The sequence below is a fragment of the Papio anubis genome, unplaced genomic scaffold (assembly GCF_008728515.1).
Source record: "Papio anubis isolate 15944 unplaced genomic scaffold, Panubis1.0 scaffold81, whole genome shotgun sequence".
NCBI lineage: Eukaryota > Metazoa > Chordata > Mammalia > Primates > Cercopithecidae > Papio > Papio anubis.
The window spans coordinates 181,818-208,398 of NW_022168322.1; the positions used below are offsets into that span (position 1 = coordinate 181,818).

A 26,581-nucleotide genomic window follows, 5' to 3' on the forward strand; every position below is an offset into this window, starting at 1 on the left:
ATATCATCTACCTTTTGATGTCCTTTTCACAATATTTAGACTTGCTTGCTATTTAGAAGATAATATGTACTAAGGTTTTCCATTTCCAACTTCATACATGTTTGCTCTATACTTTTTCTTAGTTTTTTTGCCAGTTGTGCTCCTGGTTCACATGGTATTGCTGTACCAGAACACTTACAAACACCATGGAAACTGTTCTCACTATAATTGCTCTTTTCTACTATCCTTTGGAAGGTTCAAAGTCTATGAACAGGTAAGAAAAATTATTGTTAATAATTATGTACAAAACTCTACTTTTGAAAAATCTTAAATATCAACATATTGTAATGTCTAGTAGACCCCCTAATTTTCATGAGTCATGAGAACCACAATAATATGTTCAGTTGATACATTATAGCAGAGAACAGATAATACTCAAACGGAATAATTAAGGAGAGTTTAACAATAGGAATATTTGCGAAGGTGTAGACAATATTTAGGAAAGCCAATAAGGAAACACCATCGTACCGCCAGCCTAGTTATAGCAGGAAGTCTGTAGTATCTCTAGGCCCCAAAGAGCAAGGAGAAGAAATGGTTACTGGAATTTGTAAAGAGCTATAATTATAAGAGAGGGCCCCAGCAGGGGACAGGCACAACCAGTCTTTAGCAATAATGAGGACACAGCCAGGGGAATAAATAATCCTGACCCAACTCTTCTGCCTCTCAGCCAAAAACAGTCAGAAACCAGAAAGCAAGGTAGCCACTGATGCTGTCCATTCAGGTCAGCTTTCCTGCATGCAGACTAGATAAAGGCTGGAGGAGAAAAGATTTGGAAGGGCAAATAGGAAATACTTGGACTTTATTTGGCTTCCTTTAAACTGGGGAAACAAATACCAAGCAATGGGAACATGAGTGAAGGCACATAACTGTCAGTGGGCTTCATTTACAGTTACAGTATATTCAGGGCAGATTATCCAGAGTAGTTGTAGAGTGTGGTAGGATGCATGTAAGAGGAGAAGAATAAGAGATGAGGCTGGAATGGGACTTTGAATTTGGATTTTATTCTGTAGGTAATAGAGAGCCATTTGAGGCGTTTGAGCAGCATGACATAATCAAATCTGATTTTGAAAAACTTTTGTAGTAACAGTATTTAGGATATACTGAAAGGAAAAAAGACAGAATTTGAGATCTAGTTAAAATTCTAGTATCCATTCTTCCTACACAAAAGGAATAGGAAGTTAAAGGTTAGGAGGATCAAATCAAATAAGATCATTTTGTCTTAGACTCTCTTAACTACAAGAAAAAGCATTCACTCAAGTTATGTATATGATGAGGACTTTATTATAAGACTAAAAGGGAAAATGGGCATCTCAAGCCTTGTGGCCAGGACTGGAAGAAAACTGTAGAATATCTCAGCCACACAAATGAATTGAAATGTTATGCAGAATCCAAGGCAGTTTTGGGGAATGGGCTGTTTTGTTGTGCCTTTATATACCAAATAGCCTATGAATCCTGCCTTAGTCTTCCATCATTTAGGGACTTAGCTAGTCTCTGTCCACTTCTATTCTTGCTAGCAATTACCCAAATTTCTCTGTATCTCATATTCAATTTGAGAGAATCTAATTAGGTCCATTAAATATCATTGTCTCTATCTGGAGATAACTTTATTTCACACTGGCCAGCCTTAGATTGGCTACTTGGGCCCAGGTGCCGTTCCCTAATTGTTAGGAAGTGCAAGGGTCATGTGATACAAAAGGACTGCTATATAAGCATTTTTCCTTGTATAAGTACGACAGATACTATTCTAGACCTGACAATAAAATGACATTTTGCACACTCCTTTAAGAAATGCAAGTATTGGCTGGGCACGGTGGCTCACGCCTGTAATCTCCACACTTTGGGAGGCCAAGACAGGTGGATCACTTGAGGTCAGGAGTTTGAGACCAGCCTGGCCAACATGGTAAAACCCCATCTCTACTAAAAATACAAAAAATTAGCCGGGCACGGGGATTAGCCTGTAATCCCAGCACTTTAGGATACTGAGGCGGGTGGATCACCTGAGGTCAGGAGTTGGAGGCCAGCCTGGCCAACATGGTGAAACCCCGTCTCTACTAAAAATACAAAAAATTAGCCAGGCATGGTGGCGCACACCTGTAATCCCAGCTACTTGGGGTGATGAGGCAGGAGAATCGCTTGCACCCAGGAGGCAGAAGTTGCAGTGAGCCACTGCACTCCAGCCTGGGTGACAGAGTAAGACTCTGTCTCAAAAAAAGAAAAAAAAAGTTCATATAGCTATTCATACCAAAAGGAAAATGTCAAATCACAGTGTAAATAATAGATAACTTCAAGTTAATTTCCCACTTGTCTTATCACACATTTTCCTCTTACAGTGTCAAGTACTCATCCTTGGTGGCACTTGCCTTCATAATTCGTCCCACAGCTGTTATTCCCTGGACACCTTTGCTCTTCAGACATTTCTGTCAAGAACCAAGAAAGCTTGATCTTATTCTACATCATTTTTTACCTGTAGGGTAAGTGTGGCAATAATCCATCCATTAATTTTAGTAGCCTATAAATCACAGATTATGAACAAGATTTTACATCTTTCAGTTAATTATTTTATCTTCTAATGTCAATGAGCACTCTTAGTCCAAGGAAATAGAATATTGCAAAACTTATATATTATATTCTTATATTTATGATCCTGATTATAACTATTTTAATTTGCTTAACTGAGTGCTTTTGTAATTACTTCTAACTTAGCGCTTTCTGATGCTTTATTTACTAAATATTTCTCAAATATATTTTAGAGATACTTGATTCTTTTACATTTGTATAAGGCTTTATAATTCATAATGTGTTTTCACATATTACCTCATAATTTTCATAATACTTCTATCTAGGCAATATATGTTTTTATTTGGTAGTAGAGAAAACAGGAGGCTGGGAGAAATTAAAAATGTGTTAGTCAAAGTCATTGGCCTGGTTGCTATACTGATATTGAAACCCAGGTCTTCTAACTATACTGTGAGCTCCTAGGATCAGACACATCCCAAGTATCTAGTAGACTACCCCAAATAATTATTTATTGAAGGGATGACTGCATTCTGACTCTTACAACAGTGATCTTTTTAATATACAATCATGCACTGCATAACAACATTTTGGTTAGCACTGGACTGCATTTATGACAGTGGTCCCATAAGATTAAATTACCGTATTTTACTATACTTTAGTTTCTCTGTTTGGCTATATATATTTTATATTTATTTATTTATTTGAGACCGAGTCTCGCTCTGTCACCCAGGCTGGAGTGCAATGGCGCAATCTCACTTCAACCGCCTCCCAGGTTCAAGTGATTCTCCTGCCTCAGCCTCCCAAACAGCTGGGATTACAGGCGCCTGCCACCACGCCCAGCTAATTTTTTTATTTTTAGTAGAGTTGGGGTTTCACCATGTTGGCCAGCTACTCTCAAACTCCTGACCTCAGGTGATCCTCCCACCTTGGCCTCCCAAAGTGCTGGAAATACAGGCATGGGCCACCATGCCCAACCTGTTTAGCTATAGTTAAGATACATAGATACATAGCATTATGTTACGATTGCTTACAATATTCAGTATAGTACCATGCTGTATAGGTTTGCAGCCTAGGAGCCATAGGCTATACCATATAGCCTAGATGTCTGTAAGCTGTACCATCTAGGCTTGTGTAAGTGCACTCTATGATGTTTGCACAATGATGAAATTGCCTAATGATGCAGTTCTCACAATATATCCCCATTGTTAAGTAATGCATGACTGTACTAGTGTTCACTAGTCACAAGTATTTTTCGGGTAGCAATCTGAAAGGACTAAATTGTCTTGCGTCTCAGTTGCCACTGTTGTCGTTTCTCAGGTGTATTAATAATATTGCATTAAATGTATTCATTCATTCAGGAAGTATTTAATCCTACTATGTGCCAGGCAGTGTTCCAGATGTAGGAGATGCATCAGTTTAACCAAAAAAAGTACCTGCCTTCATGAAGTTTACATTCTAGTAGGGAGAGACAGACAGCTAAAAAGATAAGAATAAATATATATTTGTCAAGTGATGGCAATACAGGGAAAAATAATTGTGGCATAAGGAGGATGGAATGCCAGTGCTTGGGGTGACAGGGGAGCTGTTATTTTTAAACAGGGTGGTTGGGAAAGACCACCATGTAAGGTGACACTGGAGCCAAAACTTAAAGGAGTTGAGAGAGTGAACCATGTAGTTACTTGATGAGAGAATATTCCAGGTAAAGGGACCAGCCAAGTACTAAGTATGCTGGGCATGTTCAGGGACCAGCAAGGAGACGGATGTGGCTAAAAGAGAGTGAGCTTGGGAGAATGGAATAATGAGGTCAGAGAGATAGCAGGGGCTCAGTTCATTCCGGATTTGACACTGAGGGAGATAGAAAGCCTTGTTAATCTCATCAGCAGCATGATAATAACTTACTCATTTAATAAGCATTTAACCTACTTTGTATCCAGCATTTGATAATTCAGAGGTGAGTAAGATACAGTGTCTGCTCTCAAAGTCAAAGTCTGTGGGGGAAAAAGATAAAACAATACAGATGCTCCTTGACTCGGGATTACATCCTGATAAACTCATTGCAGGTTGAAAATATAAGTCAGGCAAGGCACAGTGGCTCACACCTGTAATCCCAGTGCCTTGGGAGGCCAGGAGTTCAAGAACAGCCTGAGCAACATAATGAGACCCCGTCTCAACAAAAAAAATTTAAAAATTGGCCAAGTATAGGTGGCAGTAGGCACGCCTGTGGTCCTAGCTACTTGGGAGGCTGAGGCAGGAGGATCCCTTCAACCCAGGAGTTCAAGGTTGCAGTGAGCTATGATCATTCCACTCCACTCCAGCCTGGGAAAAACAGTGATAACCTGTCTCTAAACAAAATAAATAAAAAAGAAAATATTCTACATTAAAAATGCACTTAACACATCTAACGTACTGAATATCACAGCTTAGCCTATCATAAACATGCTCAGAACATTTACCTTAGCCTACAGTTGGGCAAAATCATCTAACACAAACCCTATTTCATAATAAAATATTTGAATATCTCATGTAATTCATTGAATACTATACTGAAAGTGAAAAACAGAATGGCTGTGTGCGTACCATTTTAAAGTTGAAAAATCGTAGGTTGAATCATCATCAGTTAGGGATTATAATTCTTACCCAGTGATTTAAAGGGGTCTAGTGGTTGGATACGGTGGCTCACGCCTGTAATCCCAGCACTTTGGGAGACTGAAGCAGGCACATCACCTGAGGTCAGGAGTTCAAGACCAGCCTGGCCAATATGACGAAACCCCGTCTCTACTAAAAATGCAAAAAAATTAGCTGGGCATTGTGGGGTGTGCCTGTAATCCCAGCTACTTGGGAGGCTGAGGCAGGAGAACGCTTGAACCCCAGAGGTAGAGGTTGCAATGAGCCGAGAACGCACCACTGCACTCCAGCCTGTGCAACAGAGCGAGGCTCCATCTCAAAATAGAAATAAAAATTAAAAATGAAGTATTCTAAGTTAGACATAACAAAATTCTGCAGAAGAACAGAAAGTAATCTAATTCTGCTTGCAGAGGGAATATTAGTAGAAGCCTTATAAAGTGGGTGGTGTTTCAAGTAACATCAGGGTGAATATGAATTTGGCATGCATGGAGAATGAGCTCGCTTAAAGCTGAAAAAGCCTAAAGGAACCTTTTCACATAGATCAGATGCTTGCTTTGTTTATTTTGTAGCAAAATATAGAAGAGAACAAATGAGATAATGCACGTGAAAATATTCTGAAGTTTTGCAGTATAGAACAAATGTCAATCACAGTCCTAATTAGTCTTATATTCAAGTCCTTTGATGCATAGAGTTGGCTTCAGACTTGAATGATATAACAACCTTTTACATATTTAGCACTCTTTAAAAATAGTCAGTTGCATCTCCAAACAGTAATAGTGTCTCTAAATATAGAGAAAAATATTGAATTCGTCTTAGGAAAAATTATAATATATGTGGACCAATTTTTGTTTACTTTTTACATGGCCTTGAGAATTTGGGATATCATTTTGTCATTTTGTAAAATCCAAAATACTTCAATTGCCTTCCAGCTGCCACACTATCTCACCAATAATTGACAAGACAGGAATGACTATAGGTCTTACAGCCATTCCCAAAATGAAGAAGACAATATTATAAACAACTTTTTGCTAATAAACTTGACAAATGAACACATTTCTAGAAAAATGCAGCTTACCAAAACTGACAGGAGAAGTAGAAAATCTGAACAGTACTATATGAATTAAAGAAATTTAATTTGTAGTTAAGATCTTCAAAGAAAGATGCATCAGGTTCAAATGGCTTCATTGGCAAATTATTCCATACATTTAAGAAAGAAGAAACATCAGTTCACATGAACTATTCCACAGAACGGAAAAAGAAAAACATTTCCCAGTTCTTCTCATGACAATAGCATATTCTCGATACCAAAATCTAACGAGGACATTACAAGAAAGGTCAATTATAAACCAGTATTTCTCATGACTGTGAATGCAAAAATCCTGAAGAAATATTAGTAAACTGAATCCATACAATATTTAAAAGAATACATGACATCCAAGATTGGGTTTGTTCCAAGAATATAATATTTGATATTTGAAAATCAGTCAGTATGATTCATGACATCAAGAGAATAAAGGAGAAAAATAATACGGCTTTCTTAATAGACACACAGAAAGCATATGATGAAACTAAAGGCCTAGTCATGATTGTCAGGGAGGGGGAAGACAACCCTTAGAAAACAAACTGTGGAAAGCGACTGATTCATACGACAGTTTGTATAAAAACTTTACAGAAAAATCGTGCTTAGTGTGAACATATTAAAACCCTTTCCCTTGAGATTGGGAAAGATACAACGATAGTTATTATCACCACTCCTGTTCAACAGTATCCATCCTACCTAGTGCAATAGGACAAGAAAAGCGAGTTAATGGTAGAAGGGAGGAAATAAAACTCTGTGACTTTGTATCATGATTGTATATGTAGAAAATTCAAAAGAATCTAAAGATAAACTATTAGATAAGTAAACAAATGAAGCATGCTCACTAGATACAGGGTCCATATACAAATATTAATTGCACTTGAATATTAAACCAGTGGGTAAAAGTTTGAAGAATAGTTACACAGTTCTAAAGTATCTTCCACAAGAGACCTATTAATTACAAATGATAATTTTATAGCAGAGAAACTTGGGAGACATACCTTAACTAGGTGACTGAAGTTAACATTGCTAGTAATAGGACAAATCAGTATTGTGAGATGCTTGATCGGAGGCACTGAGAAAACCATCCCTTCACTTTGGTGGTGTTAACTGCCAAAATGCATAACCTGAATCTAATCCTGAGAAAACATCAGATAAACCCAAATTGAGGTACATTACGACCACGCCTGGCCTGTAATAAGTCTTAATATCTAGTAGTGTAGGCCAGGGAGCCACCACACCCGCCCTGTAATAAGTCTTAACATCTAGTAGTGTAGGCCAGGCGCAGTGGCTTACGCCTGTAATCCTAGCACTTTGAGAGGCCAAGGTGGGCGGATCACCTGAGGTCAGGAGTTCGAGACCAGCCTGGCCAACATGGCAAAACCCCATCTCTACTAAAAATACAAAAACTAGCTGGGCATGGTGGCGGGTGCCTATAGTCCCAGCTACTCGGGAGGCTGAGACAGGAGAATCGCTTGAACCCAAGAGGCGGAGGCTCCAGTGAGCCAAGATCGTGCCACTGCACTCCAGCCTGGGCGACAGAGTGAGACTCTGTCTCAGAAAAAAAAAAGGACTTATTACAAAGCTATCGTAGTTAAGACAACTTAGAATTAGAATTAGTGCAAGGTAAAACAAATAGATCAGTGGTACAGAATATGGTCCAGCAGCATACAAACATATGTAGTCACTTTATGAGGAAAGTGATACTGTAGTACAGTAAGGAAGGGATAGTCTTCTTTTTTCTTTTCTGATTTGTTTTTGTTTTGTTTTGTTTTTTTGTTTTTGAGACAGAGTCTTACTCTGTCGCTCAGGCTGGAGTGCAGTGGCGCAATCTTGGCTCACTGCAACCTCCGCTACCTGGGTTCAAGCGATTCTCCTGCCTTATCCTCCTGAGTAGCTGGGATTACAGGCACCTGCCATCACACCTGGCTAATTTTTGTATTTTTTTTTTAGTAGACACGGGGTTTCACCATGTTGGCAAGGCTGGTCTTGAACTCCAACCTTGTGATCCACTCGCCTCAGCCTCCCAAAGTGCTGGGATTACAGGCATGAGCCACTGAGCCTGGCCTGGATAGTCTTTTCAATAAATACATAGTTGGCTATCCATATGGAAAAAAAAAAATCTTGACTCCTACCATCCCAGCATAAGCAAAAATGAAAAACAAAAAAGCAAAAACTCCGAGGGAATTATAGATCTTGATGTAAAGGTAAAACAGTGGTGGTTGTGCAAGATATGACAGAATATCCTCATGATCTTGAGGCAGGCAAAACTTTCCTAAATAGACAATAAGTACTAACTATAAATAAAAAGATAGATACATTTGAATATATTAAAATTAAAGACTTTTGTTCATCAGATTCACCTTTTTTTTTTTTGAGACGGAGTTTCGCTCTGTCACCCAGGCTGGAGTGCAGTGGCCGGATCTCAGCTCACTACAAGCTCCGCCTCCCGGGTTCACGCCATTCTCCTGCCTCAGCCTCCCGAGTAGCTGGGACTACAGGCGCCCGCCACCTTGCCCGGCTAGTTTTTTTGTACTTTTTAGTAGAGACAGGGTTTCACCATATTAACCAGGATGGTCTCGATCTCCTGACCTCGTGATCCGCCCGTCTCGGCCTCCCAAAGTGCTGGGATTACAGGCTTGAGCCACCGCGCCCGGCCCAGATTCACCATTAAGAGTGAAAAAGCATGGCCGGCGTGGTGGCTCACACCTGTAATCCCAACACTAGGAGGCCAAGGCGGGTGGATCATGAGGTCAGGAGATCGAGACCATCCTAGCTAATATGGTGAGACCCTGTCTCTACTAAAAATACAAAAAATTAGCCGGATGTGGTGGCAGACACCTGTAATCCCAGCTACTCAGGACGCTAAGGCAGGGGAATTGCTTGAACCTGGGAGGCGGAGCCTGCAGTGAGCTGAGATCATGCCACTGTGCCACTGCACTCCAGCCTTGGCAACACAGTGAGACTCTGTCTCAAAAAAAAAAAAAAAAAAGAGTGAAAAAGCAAGCTACAGATCAGAAGAAGATGCTGTAATACATGTAACCAACTAAACCCTTACATCCAGATTATATATAAAACTTGTAAAAATCTATAAGAAAAAGATAACTCATAGAAAAATGATTGAAAAGATTTCATCAGGTACTTCAAAAAATATTAAAATGGTCAATAAGTATAAAGAGACTCATCTCATTTGTTATTAGGAAATACAAAGTAAAACCACCATGAAATACTACTATACTATACATCCACCCAAATGGCTAGTATGATGTGGAACTTATATATTCCTGTGGGAATGCAAACTACTAACTACTTTGGAAAACTTTTAAGTATTTACAAAAGCTAAATAAATACATAGTTGCACTTATAACTTAGGACAGGGGTCCTCAGTCCCAAGGCTGTGGACTGGCACCAGTCCATGACCTCTTAGGAACTGGACTGCACAGCAGGAGGTGAGCAAGCAAGCATTACTGCCTGAGCTCCACCTCCTGTCACATTCTTATAGAAGTGTAAACCCTATTGTGAACTGCACATGCAAGGGATCTAGATTGTGCTCCGTATGAGCATCTAATGTCCAGTGATCTCAGGTGGAACAGTTTCATCCAGAAACCATGCCCCACTCCCACCCCCACAACCTGTTCATGGAAAAACTATCTTTCAAGAAACCAGACCCTGGTGCCAAAAAGGTTAGGGACCACTACCTTAGGGCCCACCAATTCCAGTCCTAAGTATATGTCTAACAGAAATGCACATATATGGATACCAAAAGATGTGTAAAAGAATGTTCATTGCAGCACTATTCACAATAGCTGAAAATGGAAGCACAGTGTCCATCAACAGCAGGAATACATACAGTGTGGTATACATAGTTACAATACACAGCATTGTAAATGAATGAACTACAGCATGCAAAAAAACTTGGTTCAATCTCACAAGCATAATGACTAAAGGAATTTGGACATGAGTACATATGGTATGATTCTATTCTTATAAAATTCAAAAAAAGATAAAACTCATCTGTTCTGTCAGAAATTAGGATAGTGGTTATCTTTGGGAAGCGGAAGGGTTACCTTTGGGTTACTTTTGAGGAGGGGGTAGGGACTGACTGATTGGAGGGATAAGGGGGTGCTGCTAATACTCTTTATTCCGCTCTGTATGGCAGTTACACAGTTGTGTTCATATAGTGATGATTCATAGAGCTTTATCCTCATAGCGTATTTTTCTGTATATGTGTTTGTAGTAGGCAGTCACTGAGATGGCCTCCAATGATCTCATCCTTCTGCTGTTTATGTATAATCCCCTCCCCTTGAACATGGGCTAGATTTGTTGACTCAATTCTAATGCGTAGAATACAGCAGAAGGGACTGGATATCATTTACAAGACTGGGTTATGAAAAGATATGGTGGCCGGGCACAGTGGCTTACATCTGTAATCCCAGCATTTTGGGAGGCCAAGGTGGAAGTGTTGCTTGAGCCTCAGAGTTTGAGACCAGTTGGGTAATATAGTGAGACCCCATCTCTACAGCAAATCCAAAAATTATCCAGTCATGGCGGCACACACCTATAGTCCTAGTTACTTGGGAGGCTGAGGTGGGAGGATCACTTGAGCCCGGGAGGTCAAGGCTGCAGTGAGCCATAATCACACACTACTGCACTCCAGCCTGGGTGACAGAGCAAGACCCTGTCTCTAAAAAAAAGAAAATAATAAATAAATAAAAAAGACTATGGTTTCCATCTTGGGTGCCTGTCTCACTCACTCTTGGCTGACTTACCCTGGGTTAAGCCAATTATTATGTCATGAAGCAGCCTTAAGGAGATGGCCATATATTGAGGAACTTAGCCCCATCAGCAACCATGTGAGCAAGTCTGGAAGCTGATCTATCCACCCACAATTGAACCTTCACATGAAACTGTAGCCCCTGCTAAGAGCTTGACTACAATTCATGAGAGACCTCGAGCCAGAGGCACACAGCTAAGCAACACCTAGGTTCTTGATCCCCAGGAACTATGAAATGGTAAATATTCATAGTTTAAGTTAACAAGTTTTGGGGTAATTTGTTACACTGCAGTAGTCTTTCAATAATCTTTATATTAATATATTTTTACGATATTAATTAATTATATAACCTTATTTACTGATCTTTATCAACAGATACCTTTCAAAATGTGTAAATCCATATTCAGTTGGTGAAACTGTAAAGCATTTTTATGGTGGCTTTTGATGCAAGGCACATACAAAGCCATATGCTAATAGTGGATTTTCAGCAAGCTGCAAATGTGAATCACTATTCTATTTTTGTTTTTCAGCTTTGCTACTTTGAGTTTGTCTCTGATGATTGATCGTATTTTTTTTGGCCAAGTAAGTAAAAGTATATTAAGCTAACAGCTATTTTTATTTTTAATCCATTAATACTTTAGAACAGAGGCAAACAATTTTTTTAAATGATATGGGATACACTACAAAAGACTTCTAGGCATATCCTAATAAGCCTTTGGTTCAATTTGTTGTGCTTTCTACATAAAAGAATTAGTATTCCTAGTTAATATTCAGGAGAGTACATTTTAAGGCAGGGAATTATTAAGTGAGCACTGAATGTTACCTGTTGTTGCTGTTTGTCATTATTGTCAGCTTTGTGCTGTAATTCAAATTGTAATGTTTTCAAAGCTTTATCTTAACAGGTAATGTGATATTGTAAAGTACCACACACAGTCCGAAAAATTTGTCTAGTATCCTCCTTATCTCTAACTAGATATAAAACTTGGATGGTACTGGAGGCCATTATTCTAAGTGAAATAACTCAGGAATGGAAAACCAAATATCATATGTTCTTACTTACAAGTGGGAGCTAAGCTATGAGGATGCAGAGACATAAGAATGATAGAATGGACTCTGGGGACGCGGGGTGGGGAAGGGTGGGAGAGGGGTGAAAAATAGAGAGTACATATTGGGTACAGTGTACATTGCTTCGGTGATGAGTGGACCAAAATCCTAGAAATCACCTCTGAAGAACTTATTCATGTAACCAGAAGCCATCTGTGCCCCAAAAACTATTGAAATAAAAAAAAAACTTAGATTGCTAAAATGTAAGTTTGAACCTCACTTTGAATCTCAAAAACCTAGTTTTACAAATTAACAAAGAACACATTAATACTTAAAGAAGAAAAAATAACAAGAAGGATTCCATATAGTCATTAGTCAAAATTATGAGGTCGGGCACGGTGGCTCACGCCTGTAATTGCAGCACTTTGGGAGGCCAAGGCGGGCAGATGGCAAGGTCAGGAGATCAAGACCATACTGGCTAACACAGTGAAACCCCTTCTCTACTAAAAATACAAAAAATTACCCAGGCGTGGTGGCGGGTGCCTGTAATCCCAGCTACTCGGGAGGCTGAGGCAGCAGAATGGTGTGAACCTGGCAGGCAGAGCTTGCAGTGAGCCGAGATCGTGCCACTGCACGAAAAAAAAAAAAAACAAATTATTAATTTAAACTATTTTCTGGTTTTAAGACTTGCCCTGATTTAATGTCAAAATTGTGTCAGTTCCCTAATGCCAAACATTACTACTTGGCACTAACACATTTCTATTTATTTTTCCTTCAACTGTGCCAGTGGACTCTGGTTCAATTTAATTTTTTGAAATTTAACGTGCTGCAGAACTTGGGAACATTTTATGGTTCTCATCCATGGCACTGGTACTTCAGTCAAGGATTTCCAGTTATCTTGGGTACTCACTTACCCTTCTTTATTCATGGCTGCTATCTAGCACCAAAGAGACACCGGATACTTTTGGTGACTGTGCTATGGACACTGCTTGTTTATAGGTAAGATTTTATTTGTTCAAAAGGCTAAAATGTTTTATGTTACCAATAAATCAAATCAAATTCTTCAAAAAGTAAACTTTATTTTTTGGAGGTGCCATTAACTTTTGTTAGTGGGAATTATCTTAGAAGATACAAGTAGTAGTAATTATGGAGGCACTAGAGTGAATACTTTAGATATGTAGTTTGCTTAATAAGGATTACACTCAATTTTTAAGAACTTGGACTAATTTTTTTTGTTTTTTAAAAAAACGGCACAGTTGCTCATGCCTGTAATTTCAATACTTTGGAAGGCCAAGGTGGGAGGATTGCTTGAAGCAAGGAGTTCATGACCAGCCTGAGCAACATAGCAAGACCCTCTCTCTGAAAAAAATGTAAAATTACCAGGGCATGATGGCATGTGCCTGTAGTCCTAGCTATTTGGGAAGCTGAGGCAGAAGGACTGCTTGAGCCCAGGAATTTAAGGTTGCAGTGAGCTATGATTGTGCTACTGCATTTCGGTCTAGGTGACAAAACAAGATCCAGTCTCAGTGAATCAATCATCAGTCAATACCACCAAAATTTTAAATTGAAGGACCACAGAAATACATTCTAAAATAAAAATGATGTATCCTTGTTCCAAATTTGACTAATTTTACTTACTTGGATAGAAATAGAAATCCCGTTTTTAGAATGTAACTGTACTCTGTAATTTCAAATTGACATCATATTTTATGATTAGTTTTACCATCTCATAATCACCTTATAACTAAAAAATGAGACTAATTCCTGAAGCAAGAAATTCAGTCTGAGTACTTAGAAAATAAATAGATCAAGTTAAATATATATTAAATACATTACTTTCTCAATGTATCATATAACATGATAATTAATATTTTTAATATTTCTTTTTATTATAGCATGTTGAGCCACAAAGAATTCAGGTTTATTTATCCAGTTTTACCATTCTGTATGGTGTTCTGTGGTAAGTGCTTTTGTTTGTTATAGAAAATAAATTATATAGAAATAGTCCAAAGACAACACATCCTCATTAAACTATTTTTATTTTTAACTAGGTTAATAAGGAATTACTTAATTACAGATTATCTTACTGCAATATTCCCTGTTTGTAGTCCAAATACCTTTTTTCCTATATCCTCTAAAGTGAGATAAAAACATAAAGATCCTAGCCCAGTGCAGTGGTGTGCACGTATAGTCCCAGCTACTCAGAAGCCTGAGGCAGGAGGTTCGCCTGAGTCCAGGAGTTTGAGACCAGCCTGGGTAGTATGGCAAGTCCGTCTCTCAAAAAACAAACAAACAAAAAACCCACATAAATATCCAATACCCAAAGCAGTTTTTGGTGGTGGTGTTTCTATTTGGTGGTATTGTTTCTCACTAAAACGTAAAGTTAATGTCTGTTTTAGATTAGCTATTTTAAGTTTATGGTTAAACTGTAAGGGTCTTCATTTTCACAAAGGAAAAATGTATTTATTGCTGTTGAAACTAGTTTTTAATGCTTTTACACACAAAACATTTACACCTTTAAAACTCTAAGGCATATGCAATTATTATTATTATTATTTTAGACGGAGTCTCGCTCTGTCGCCCATGCTGGAGTGCAGTGGCACGATCTCAGCTGACTGCAACCTCCACTTCCTGGGTTCAAGCAATTCTCCTGCCTCAGCATCCCTAGTAGCTGGGATTACAGGCATGCAACACCATGCCCAGCTAATTTTTGTATTTTAAGTAGAGACAGGGTTTCACCATGTTAGCCAGGCTGGTCTTGAACTCCTGACCTCAGGTGATGCACCCGCCTCAGCCTCCCAAATGTGCTGGGATTATAGGCGTGAGCGACTGCGCCCAGCCTGGCATATGCAATTTTTTAAGTAATTAACTCCTGATTTTATTTCAGGCCTTTTCTCCATTTTTCCACAGTCTTAACATGTATTTTTTTTTGTCACTTACAAAAATTCTTACATGACTCAATTCAGGAAAATCTGGGTTTTTACATTGGTTGGTTTGGAAAAATTATGAATTGAAACTTTATTAACTTCAAGTTTAATTCGGAATAAATGACTGTTGGCTTCCTTCAAATATTAAGACCTTAAAAAAAAATCACTACATTGGGAGAGAAGAAATGACTAGCCAATTGAACTGGAGGCTGGAAAAAACCTAGGGAGTTACAGTTTTCAAACTTTTTACTTAAAAAAAAAAAAGAAAAACATTGAGTCAAGCAGTGTTTGACCAAGTATACATCAACTCCTACAGATCTGAGATGTATAATCTCTTCGCTTTAAGGAGATAAACATACAAATATAAATCAAACATAAAAATCTGTATTTTTGATACATCTGAAGTTCTGAAACCAAAGCCTCAGTCTGTCATTACTTTACACTCTAACCATATACAAATGCAGGCACATACAGAAATATAGACATCTAACAGCTATTTGGCAAGCCTTAAGAATAGCTGGCCCCATTTGCCAGAGGAAATCTGTTCATAAATCACTATTCAGATGTTAAAATGGTTTCTGTTTTGTTAGGTTTTTTTACAGCCACTTGAGTGTGTGTTATAATTAAGCATTGCCAGAGTACAGAGGCAAATGTTTTTGTGTGCCTGAAGGGGATGGGGAGGTTGGTTAGTAACTTGGTTTGATTTCTGTTTTCATAAACCAGATTTTTCCAGCATTCCTCCTTTGTGTCCTGTTTCTTTACCAAGTATTTACATGAAGATTGAGTTGTCTGAATCCTCATTCCCAGTCTAAAAGATTGAATCTTTAAGTGGCAAGATCCCTGTAACCAGGGCCTATTCCCAGTTTACTGAGATAAAATGATGATGAGGGATAAAGAGATCCCCTTCTAATAGGTGAGAATCACCCCTTCTTCCATCCTCTGTCTACTTAGAGGGATTCCTAAAAGACAGCGACCTAGAAAACCCCTTGATCTCCTCACAGGATGCATTTTTTTCCTCCACCCCCTACCTAAGGTTCTAGAGGGGGTCAAAAAACTGATTCCTAGGAGATTTGCACTTCCCCTAACAGTCAGAGCTCTTTAATGCCAAGAGGTTCCAACAGTAGGATCAATTCTGTCTAGTGATCTCACCTAGACAGAATCTTCGGACATTTAGAACAGTTCTCTTTGGAGCTCTTGATGTTTTAGAGACCTAGTTTGAATCTTTCCTAACTACTTGAAATCTTGAGTTATACCACAAATTTCAGCCATATGCTGCTTTTGTGTGACTTGTTTTAACCTATTTTTATATAAACATGACAACTCTATCAGCCATTGCTGTGTAAAAGGCCTCCTCAAAACTGTAGTGGCTTAAAACTCCATTTATTATTATTTACAGGTCTACATTTCAACTGGGCAGTTCTCATCTCCACTGAGCTCACTTAAACAAACGTCATCAGCTGCAGTTTGGGTAGATACCTCTGTTGACCTAGGCTGGGCTCTCATGTCTGGGGTTCAACTAACTGTAGGCCAAGTCTTCTCAGCTCTTCTGAGTTTTCTCTTCCTCCAATAGGCTAGCTAGGGCTTGTTCACTTGGCGTAGGCCGGGTTCCAAGAGAGGGAGCAAATATGCAAGACCCTTTGAGACAAGCGCTTGGAATTTGCACACTGTCACTTCCACCACATTCTTTTCAGCAAAGCAAGTCACTGGGCCAGGTCAGACTCAAGAGGTGGGGAAATAAATGCCAGCCTCATAGTGGGATGGGACACAGGAAGAAAAATAATTGCAGCTGTTTTTTTCAATCTACAGTAACCTCTCTTGCCTAATTTGAATTTCTCTTAGTCCTATAAAATAGGACTCAACTCTAGAAAATGTAGTTTGTGACTGGCTCTCATCTTTAGTGAATTGTTTAACAATGTGCCTCAGTTTCCTTATTTGTAAAAGAAAGGTGATATTTTAGCAACACTAATTCGGTTCTTAGATTGAATCTCTCACTTGTGCTGATAGAGTTCAGTACCCACTACTGATTCTGAGTTGAGTGTCTGCTTATCTGTTTTTACCACAGTGGTGGCTAATATAGACTTCTCTCTTACTGGGCCACTTTGTTTTTCCATATTCTTATCTTTTTTTTATTTTATTTATTTTTTTTTTTTGAGACAGAGTCTCGCTCTGTTGCCCATGCTGGAGTACAGTGGCACAATCTCGGCTCACTGCAACCTCTGCCTCCTGAGTTCAAGAGATTCTCCTGCCTCAGCCTGCAGAGTAGCTGGAATTACAGGCCCACGCCACCACAGCCAGCTAATTTTTGTATTTTTAGCAGAGATGGGGCTTGACCATGTTGACCAGGCTGGTGTCGAACTCCTGACCTCAGGTGATTCACCTGCCTTGGCCTCCCAAAGTGCTGGGATTACAGGCGTGAGCCACCACACCTGGCCCCATATTCCAGTCTTTTTATCAAAATTGCATATGTACATTATTTCAGAAGACCTTCCACAAGAAATTAAAAAAAAAAAAAGTGTTCCCCTGCTCTCCCTTCTATTTCCTCTCCCCAAAAACAATCACTTACACATTCTTTCAGCTGGTTATATATCTACCTCAGTATCTCTATAACACTTATAATGCCACTTAAAGGTCTTTGTTTTAGGCATTAACTATTGAATTCTATCGAAGATGAAAAGATGGCTTTACTTCCTTAACAAGGTAGCAACATAAAATTCTTCCTGGCCAGCTGCCAGTGGCTGACGCCTGTAATCCTAACACTTTGGGAGGCTGAGGTGGGTGGATCACCTGAGGTCAGGAGTTTGAGACCAGCCTGGCCAACAGGGTGAAACCCTGTCTCTACTAAAAATACAAAAATTAGGCGGGTGTGGTGGCACGCACCTGTAATCCCAGCTACTCGGGAGGCTGAGACAGGAGAATCACTTGAACCCTGGAGGTGAAGGTTGCATTGAGCCAAGATCGGCACCACTGCACTCCCGCCTGGGTGACAGAGCGAGACTGTCTGAAAAAAAAAAAAAAAAAAAAAATTCTTGATACCTTCATCTGTGCCCAGTACCCTCATTATGGTTAATAGTTCAAAGTCTCTCTTTCCCAGCCTCATTCTACTGTATGTCCCACTCCAGAATTGAACCACCTTTTGTTGTTCTCATCTAAACAGTGAAACTAAGCTTTCTCAAAGATTATTTAAAAATAGAAACAATAACTCAGATCTCTAATTGGTAAAATGTGATAGGGATTTTTTTTTCTTAACATTAGGTTTCCTGATAATTCTTGTCAAAACCAGGATGGAAACAGTAATGTACAGTCTCAGATACTCCCATCCTCTCTATTACCATGAACCTTACCTTGGTAAGAAGGAACTTAGTCATTGCTGGAAATTACGGAGTGCCACGCTGGATATCCAAAATTTTAGAAAGTGTGTATATCACGCTAAATAATATGTGATGATTAAGAGATATGGCTTTATAAAGGAACCATCTCATGAAGTATCTTCTTATATGCTCAGGTTTTTAGATTTTATCCTGAAGAGTAGTCAACTGAGACGTAATGGATTGTAAACATTTCTGTAACAGTAATCTGTTGAACATCATCTGATAGGAGCCCAGTGTTTTTTTTTTTTTTATGAAAATAAATGCTGATGGTACAAAAACAATTAGTGTGCCATCCTCAAGTCATCTAGCCCCATTCCCCAGAGGTAACTATTGTTATCACTTTCTTAAGAAGTTCTTCCAGAAATGTTCTGTATACCTACTTTCGGTTATCTTTTTGTAGGCCCAGATAATAGGAGCAAATTAAGTATTTAGGGATGATGTTTAGCACCCAGTTAGCAATGGCTTGTTACTATGTGAAAGGAAGGGACCTGTACTTCAGTCACTGGGGTACATACGAAGTCTTAAATCTTCAGTGATTGGGATTCACATCATTTACGTGGTGGGGATGATCACTTTATGAAGCTAGGTCATTTGAGGGTGGATTATTTCAGTGAGAACTGCATCTCCAAATTTGTGCGTGCCATTAATTAGACTTACTGGACGTCACCTACTGGAATCTTGTTCATTTATTTTAAATATTGATGAAACAGAAGTACTTGTCTATAAGAAAATGGTGGACCTTAGGCTTCTCTTGTGGTTCACTCAGTCTAGCATTGGAACTGGAAAATCTTTCCAACCCTTCCTTTAGCAACTCATTTCTGAAATCCCCTTTGGAAGCTTTCAGTGCCACAAGGTTTAAAAACCCCTCAGAGGCCTTAAATTCAGGACTCTTAATATATATTAACTCTAAAGTTAGGTTCTTTTCTAACATGTGCACAAGTCATTTGATGAGAACTGAAATTATAAAGATATTTTCTTTATATGTTAAATGCTTAGTAATGCTTATAGGATGCTAAACATGTAAATAAAGGCAGTTCTGGCTGGGTGCTGTGGCTCACACCTGTAATCCCAGAACTTTGGGAGTCTGGGGCGGGCAAATCACCTGAATTTGAGACCAGCCTGGCCAACATGGTGAAACCCCATCTCTACTAAAAATACAGAAATTAGCCGGTCATGGCGGCAGACACCTGTAATCGCAGCTACCCGGGAGGCTAAGGCAGGATAATCACTTGAACCCAGGAGATGGAGGTTGCAATGAGCGAGTTTGGCACTACACTCCCGCCTGGGTGACAGAGCGAGACTCTGTCTCAAAAAATAATAATAATATAAAGATAGTTCTATTTTAAATAAGACTTTATCCCCAAACCTCATTTTTAAGTTAGAACCTGAAATATTTTTTTCTTAGAAATAATATTGTGACATGTAGTAAGGCTCCCAGAATATTCCACAAAAGCTCCTCTGATCCATAATACTGTTGAAGACAATTTTGAATGGCAACTGTTTCAGTATCCACTGTCCCCAAGAAAACTAAGCTATCAGCTGACTCTTCCTGGCAGTGTTCAGCTGCTCCTTCTCTTCCCAGCATTTTCTTTATATTACTTCTCTAAGTAATACGGAGATTCAGTTCTCACTAAAATGATCCATCCTAAAATGAGCTAAGCTCAGAGAGTTAAAGCCACCATCATGTAAGGCAAGCATTACCTAATTTAAGAGACGCCCTGTCTCACCAGTACTGAAGATGCTAGAAACACAAGCATGTTATCTTCCAGCATTCTACCCAGAGTGCTATTTTCATAGTCTTGATCACCAAGTATTCTCATTTTGTATCACCCACCTGTATTATTGTATTCCTAGTGCCATAGTTTCTTTTTTTTTTTCTTTTCTTTTTTTTTGAGATGGCATCTTGCTCTGTCACCAGGCTGGAGTGCAGTGGCGTGATCTCAGCTCACTGCAACGTATGCCTCCCGGGTTCAAGTAATTCTCCTGCTTCAGCCTGCCTCAGTTGGGACTACAGGTGCATACCTCAGCCTGCCTCCTGCCTCAGCTGGGACGACAGGCATGCGCCTCCACACCCAGCTAAATTTTGTATTTTTAGTAGAGATGGGGTTTTACCATGTTGGCCAGAATGGTCTCGATCTCTTCACCTCGTGATCTGCCCGCCTTGGCCTCCCAAAGTGCTGAGATTACAGGCATGAGCCACTGCGCCTGACCCAGTGCCACAGTTTCTAATAAAAATTTCCAACATTTAATGAATGAACAAATTATTATTATTCTGAGACAGAGTCTCGCTCTGTCGCCCAGGCTGGAGTGCAGTGGCGCGATATCAGCTCACTGCAAGCTCCGCCTCTCCTGCCCAGCCTCTTGAGTAGCTGGGACTACAGGCGCCCGCCACCACGCCCAGCTAACTTTTTTCTGCATTTTTAGTAAAAAGAGACAGAGTTTTACCCAAAGTGCCGGGATTATAGGCGTGAGCCACCACGCCTGGCCTTGAATGAACAAATTATTAAGTGAATCACTTTACACATGCTCACCTTATAAGTATCTTCAAATAACTGAGAACAAACCGTATCTTCTTGCTGTAGGATGGGCTTGCTGTAGTTTGGATGTTTGTCTCCTAAACTTTGTGTTGAAATTTGATCCCCATTGTTGGAGGTGGGGCTAACGGGAGGTGCTTCAATCATGGGGTTGGAGCCTTCGCGAATGGCTTGGCACCATCCTGGGGTAATACATGAGTCTCCTTATATTAGGTTTCCTGAGAATTCTCCTGAGTGCTGGCTGTTAAAAAAAGAGCCTGGCACCTTCCACTTTCTTGCTTCTGCTCTCTCACCATGTGATCTCTGCACACACGGACTCCCCTGCACCTTCTGCCATGAGTGGAAGCAGCCTGAAGCCCTCACCAGTAGATGCTGGTGCCATGCTTGTACAACCTGCAGGACCATGAGCCAAGTAAACATCTTTTCTTTATAAATTGGCCAGCCTCAGGTATTCCATTATAGCAGTACAGACAAAGACAAGGCTTTAATGTAGCTTTTTGTATTTGAGCCTACTAAAGCAGGTGGTGTTTTAGCCTACCACCCAAGTCAAGTGCTTCAGCTTATATTTGGGGATCTGCTGGATCTGACTGGGGTTATTACAGATGGTTGAACTTTTAGAATCCTATTTTATTTATTTATTTTGAGACAGAGTTTCGCTCTGTTGCCCAGGCTGGAGTGCAGTGGCACGATCTCAGCTCACTGCAATCTCTGACACCATGCCCGGCTAATTTTTATATGAGATGGGGTTTCACCATGTTGGCCAGGTTGGTCTTGAACTCCTGACCTCGTGATCTGCCTGCCTTGGCCTCCCAAAGTACTGGGATTACAGATGTGAGCTACTGCACCTGGCCCTATTTTATTCATTTTTATTTTTCATAGTCAGGGTGTCACCCAAGCTAGAGTGCAGTGGCGTGGTCATAGCTCACTGTCCCCTCAAACTCATGAGCACAGATGAACCTCCTGCCTCAGCCTTCCCAGTAGCTGGAACTACAGGTGCACACTATCACGCCTGGCTAATTTTTTTTTTATTTTTGTAGAGATGGAGTCTCACTATGTTGCCTAGGCTGGTCTTGAACTCCTGGCCTCAAGCAATCCTCTCATCTCAGCTATTTTATTTCAAATAAAGCTAATCCAATTATCATTCCTTTTAGTAGGTTCCTCATTTTACCATTTCAAACATCTTATAAATGTAGATTTAAGTGATAGGCTTAGTTTTCTTACTCTTGCTACATTTTTCACCACACAACTTTTCAGATTATTACTTAATCAGAACTATTTCAAGTAGATTAAAAAGTACTAGGTGACATGGATATGTGATATTCCAACTCATGAGTTATGAACCGTGTATGTCATTAACATATTTATAGGAGGAACAAAATAAAATACACTACCTTGGCCTCATTGAGTATTGTACTAACATTTTGGGCAAACCAAGGTTTGGATGAAGAATACCCAAGTTCAAAAAGAACTATTATCTAGTTCTATAAAAAGAATATATGTAAATTATGAACAAAATGTCATGCTTACTAATAAGCTTAATCTTTTCCAGTGGAAAGGCTTGTTCTTGGTATTCTCAGTAGATCCTAATATGTCCATTAACAGTGGCTGTTGCTGAAGAAAAGGACTATCAGAGGGGAGAGAGACTTTTACTTATCCTTTTATACCCTTCTATTCATTCAACTTGGTTTTTGCTTTGGTTTTTTGTTGTTTTGCCCCACAGAATAATCACTTTCATAAATCAAAAAAGAAAAATTGTTCAGCATCTTCAAGTTGCCTGACTGTAGTGGGAAAAAAAAGTAAGACATAGCACTCAGATACTTATGGAAAATCTCCCAGGTGCCCAATGGCTTATTTTCCTAAGAGGACACATTATTGAAACTCATATTACACACTAAAATACCAATTATTAGTGCTTGGGAGATTAAAGAGGTAGGTAAATGGAATAATTAAAAGTCCTATTTATTTAGCAACTACTATGTACCAGGGCAGGCACTGGACATTTTTTTCTAACACTTGAAAAAGGTACTATTATCCAAATGATCAGCAAAGTAAAACAACTTGTGCTAGAACTGGAATTCAAATCTGGACCTCCTAGACTCCATGACCATAATCTTCCTACTATACCTCAATACCTTTTACTAGAAAAAGTCAAGACCTAGATGACAATAGTAGTGAATGGTCAGAGATGTGACTTACTGCTTATGTCTTATTTGTCGTAACAGTATTACAGTTTATGTTATTTCCATTAAAAATTACAGATGTATTTGCAGTTAACATAACGAAAGATTGTCAGTGTTAAGGTTCAATATGTCTATCTTCATATAGGATACTCACTAACCCACCTGAAAACATGGAAGAAACCAGCTCTGAGTTTCCTGTTTTTATCAAATTTCTTCCTCGCCCTTTATACTGGTTTAGTTCATCAACGAGGTACTCTTGATGTTATGAGTCATATTCAAAAAGTTTGTTACAACAATCCCAATAAATCTTCAGCTTCAATATTTATAATGATGCCTTGCCACTCTACTCCTTATTACAGGTAATAACAGATGTTCCACTATATGCTGTTAAGAAACTGAAACTGACTACTTTAAAATTCCCTTTCAGATTCCTGGATTTGAATTAATTGGTCATTGATCAAATGATAAATTTTAAACTCCCACTCATATTTATTCACTGATGGATTTTAAAAACCACTTGAACTGTGTCAAAGAAAACCTTTTAAATAAACTTTATTATTCTTTAAAAACAATTTACTTACACTTAATTCTGATTTAAATCAGTATAAAACAATTTGTAGGTATTTGATAGTCTTCTTAGTAAAGAAACTTATGTATTACTTACCTTATTACAGATCTCTGTGATACATCTTTACACAATCTGAATTAAACTTAAAACATAAGATTTTAGTCCAGATCTACTACTGGACTATTGCCCTCATCTTAAACTAGAATTTTTTTTTTTTTTTTTAGACAGAGTTTCACTCTTGTTGCCCAGGCTGGAGTGCAATGGCACAATCTTGGCTCACTGCAACCTCTGCCTCCTGGGTTCAAGTGATTCTCCTGCCTCAGCCTCCTGAGTAGCTGGGATTACAGGCATGTGCCACCATGCCCAGCTAATTTTGTATTTTTAGTAGAGATGGGGTTTCTCCATGTTGGTCAGGCTGATCTCGAACTCCTGACCTTGGGTGATCCGCCCACCTCAGCCTCCCAAAACTGCTGGGATTACAGGCATAAGCCACCATGCCCAGCTTTAAACTAGATTTTTAATCTCTTTGGACATCAGTTGTCTCACCTATAAAAATTAGGGAATGCAACTAGATGATATTCTAATGCTTGAATTAAGTGTTTCTGGGAAATAAACTAAAATTGCCTCAACTATATATGGCCTTTAGAAGGACATCCGTTTGGTCCTGTGCTTGTATTTCAGGAAGCTGTATTAGTTACCAATTAACCAATAATGGTACAGGGGCAAAGGAGCCAGATTTCCTATGGAAAATTATATACCAGGCTGGGCCTGGTGGCTCACGCCTGTAATCCTAGCACTTTGTGAGGCTGAGGCGGGCAGATTGCCTGAGCTCAGGAGTTTGAGACTAGCCTGGGCTACATGGTGAACCCCTGACTACTAAAATACAAAAGAAATTAGCCAGGTGTTGTCGTGCATGCCTGTAGTCCTAGCTACTCGGGAGACTGAGGCAGGAGAATCGCTTGAATCCGGGAGGCGGAGGTTGCAGTGAGCTGAGGTTGTGCCACTGCACTCCAGCCTGGGCGACAAAGCGAGACTATGCCTAATAAATAAATAAATAAATAAATAAATAAATAAATAAATAAAATCTGTAACTATTTAACTCAGTCTGGCTTTAAACAATCTGGAGTTAATGTCTCATATGCACGTTCAATTAATTTAATCACTGTGGTTATCATTTTAGGAGAATTTAACACTTGGAATACTCCTACTTAACTAATCATTAATGCCAGTCATTAATATACAGTTTAGAAATTGAGATCCTAGCAAAAACCACAGGCTAAATGAAAGACATCAGGTATCCTTTCAACGTAAGGATTCCCTACTATATGTGTACGTGGCTAAAACAGGGACATTCATTCTCTGTGCTCACATTAGGGGTAATACTGCAGAGAACAGGAATCCTAAAGGTACCAAGATGTTCTTTATACATACTTGTAGTCAGCTGATGTCTTAGGCTTTGTACAGTTCACCAAGTTCTCCACACCTTTTCAAAGCACACAACAGAGGAAAAAGTCTGATGCCTATTTTGCATCAGACTTAGAAGTAGAGAGCAACATATGTCCATTGATTAACATCCAAACAAGTAATGGTTTTATTGTGGCAAAGAAAGACTACAGTAGGCCGGCAGCTTTTATATAAGGCAGGCAGCTTTTTCTGAGGAATTTCTGCTTCCCTTCGAAACAAGACCTTCATTTCCAATAAATAAACCACTATTAGGTCTTGTGTACATTTAGTTTGTATGCATTTCATAAATAAAATAAACCTCCTGCATAATTATTAACTTCATTTCTAACTGGAAATTTTAAATGTTTGTTATCAGTGAGGTTTAATTTTTCCTAAGGCAGTTATAAACATGGCTTTTTTCATGACCTAAGTAACTGGCTTAAATTGTCATAACTGGGCTGGGCGCGGTGGCTCAAGCCTGTAATCCCAACACTTTGGGAGGCCGAGACGGGTGGATCACGAGGTTGGGAGATCGAGACCATCCTGGCTAACACGGTGAAACCCCGTCTCTACTAAAAAAATACAAAAAACTAGCCGGGCGAGGTGGCGGGCGCCTGTAGTCCCAGCTACTCGGGAGGCTGAGGCAGGAGAATGGCGTGAACCCGGGAGGCGGAGCTTGCAGTGAGCTGAGATCCGGCCACTGCACTCCAGCCTAGGCGACAGAGCGAGACTCCGTCTCAAAATTAAAAAAAAAAAAAAAAATTGTCATAACTGGTATTAGAAATGAATCCATGTTTTTTATACTCTAATCTTTTTTTTTTCTTTTTTGAGACAGAGTCTTGCTCTGTCGCCCACTGGAGTGCAGTGACGTGTGATCTCACTGAAACCTCCGTCTTCTGGGTTCAAGTATTGTCCTGCCTCAGCCTCCTGAGTAGCTGGAACTACAGGCACATGTCACCATGCCCAGCTAATTTTTGTACTTTGAGTAGACACAGGGTTTCACCATGTTGGCCAGGCTGGTCTTGAACTTCTGACCTCCAGTGATCCACCTACCTTGGCCTCCCAAAGTTCTGGGGTTACAGGCATGAGCCACTGAGCCCGACCTACTCTAGTCTTTGTATGCCACGATAAAACCATTACTTATTTGGATGTTAATCAATGGACGTATGTTGCTCTCTACTTCTAAATCTTATATAAATATATAAGAAAAACACACACACACACACTTCAAACTTGCCATGTGGCTGGGTGCGGTGGCTCACACCTGTAATCCCAGCACTTTGGGAGGCCGAGGCGGTGGATCACCTGAGGGTCAGGAGTTCAGGACCGGCCTGGCCAACATGGTGAAACCCCATCTCTCCTAAAAAATACAAAAAATCAGCCAGGCGTGGTGGCGGGCACCTGTAATCCCAGCTACTCAGGAGGCTGAGACAGGAGAATTGCTTGAACCTGGGAGGTGGAGGTTGCAGTGAGCCGAGATTGCG

At 39.6% G+C, this 26,581-nt stretch overlaps 2 protein-coding genes across 12 annotated transcripts in view; one reads left to right on the plus strand and one right to left on the minus strand.

Annotated features, from left to right (window-relative positions):
- LOC116268511 (cell cycle progression protein 1) overlaps positions 1 to 26,581 on the minus strand; it is an 89,862-nt gene that overhangs the window by 12,114 nt on the left and 51,167 nt on the right. The gene's annotated exons all lie outside the window — the stretch shown is intronic.
- Positions 1 to 26,581, plus strand: part of LOC116268599 (GPI mannosyltransferase 3) — a 38,190-nt gene that overhangs the window by 10,253 nt on the left and 1,356 nt on the right. For 2 of the 3 annotated variants that reach the window (XM_031662625.1, XM_031662627.1), the window contains 6 exons: positions 123 to 253; positions 2,370 to 2,510; positions 11,564 to 11,615; positions 12,865 to 13,076; positions 13,973 to 14,037; positions 23,232 to 23,445. In XM_031662625.1, coding sequence (XP_031518485.1) covers positions 123 to 253; positions 2,370 to 2,510; positions 11,564 to 11,615; positions 12,865 to 13,076; positions 13,973 to 14,037; positions 23,232 to 23,445 — 815 coding nt within the window. The remainder of the gene's footprint in view (positions 1 to 122; positions 254 to 2,369; positions 2,511 to 11,563; positions 11,616 to 12,864; positions 13,077 to 13,972; positions 14,038 to 23,231; positions 23,446 to 26,581) is intronic. The other variant, XM_031662626.1, reaches the window with a different exon arrangement.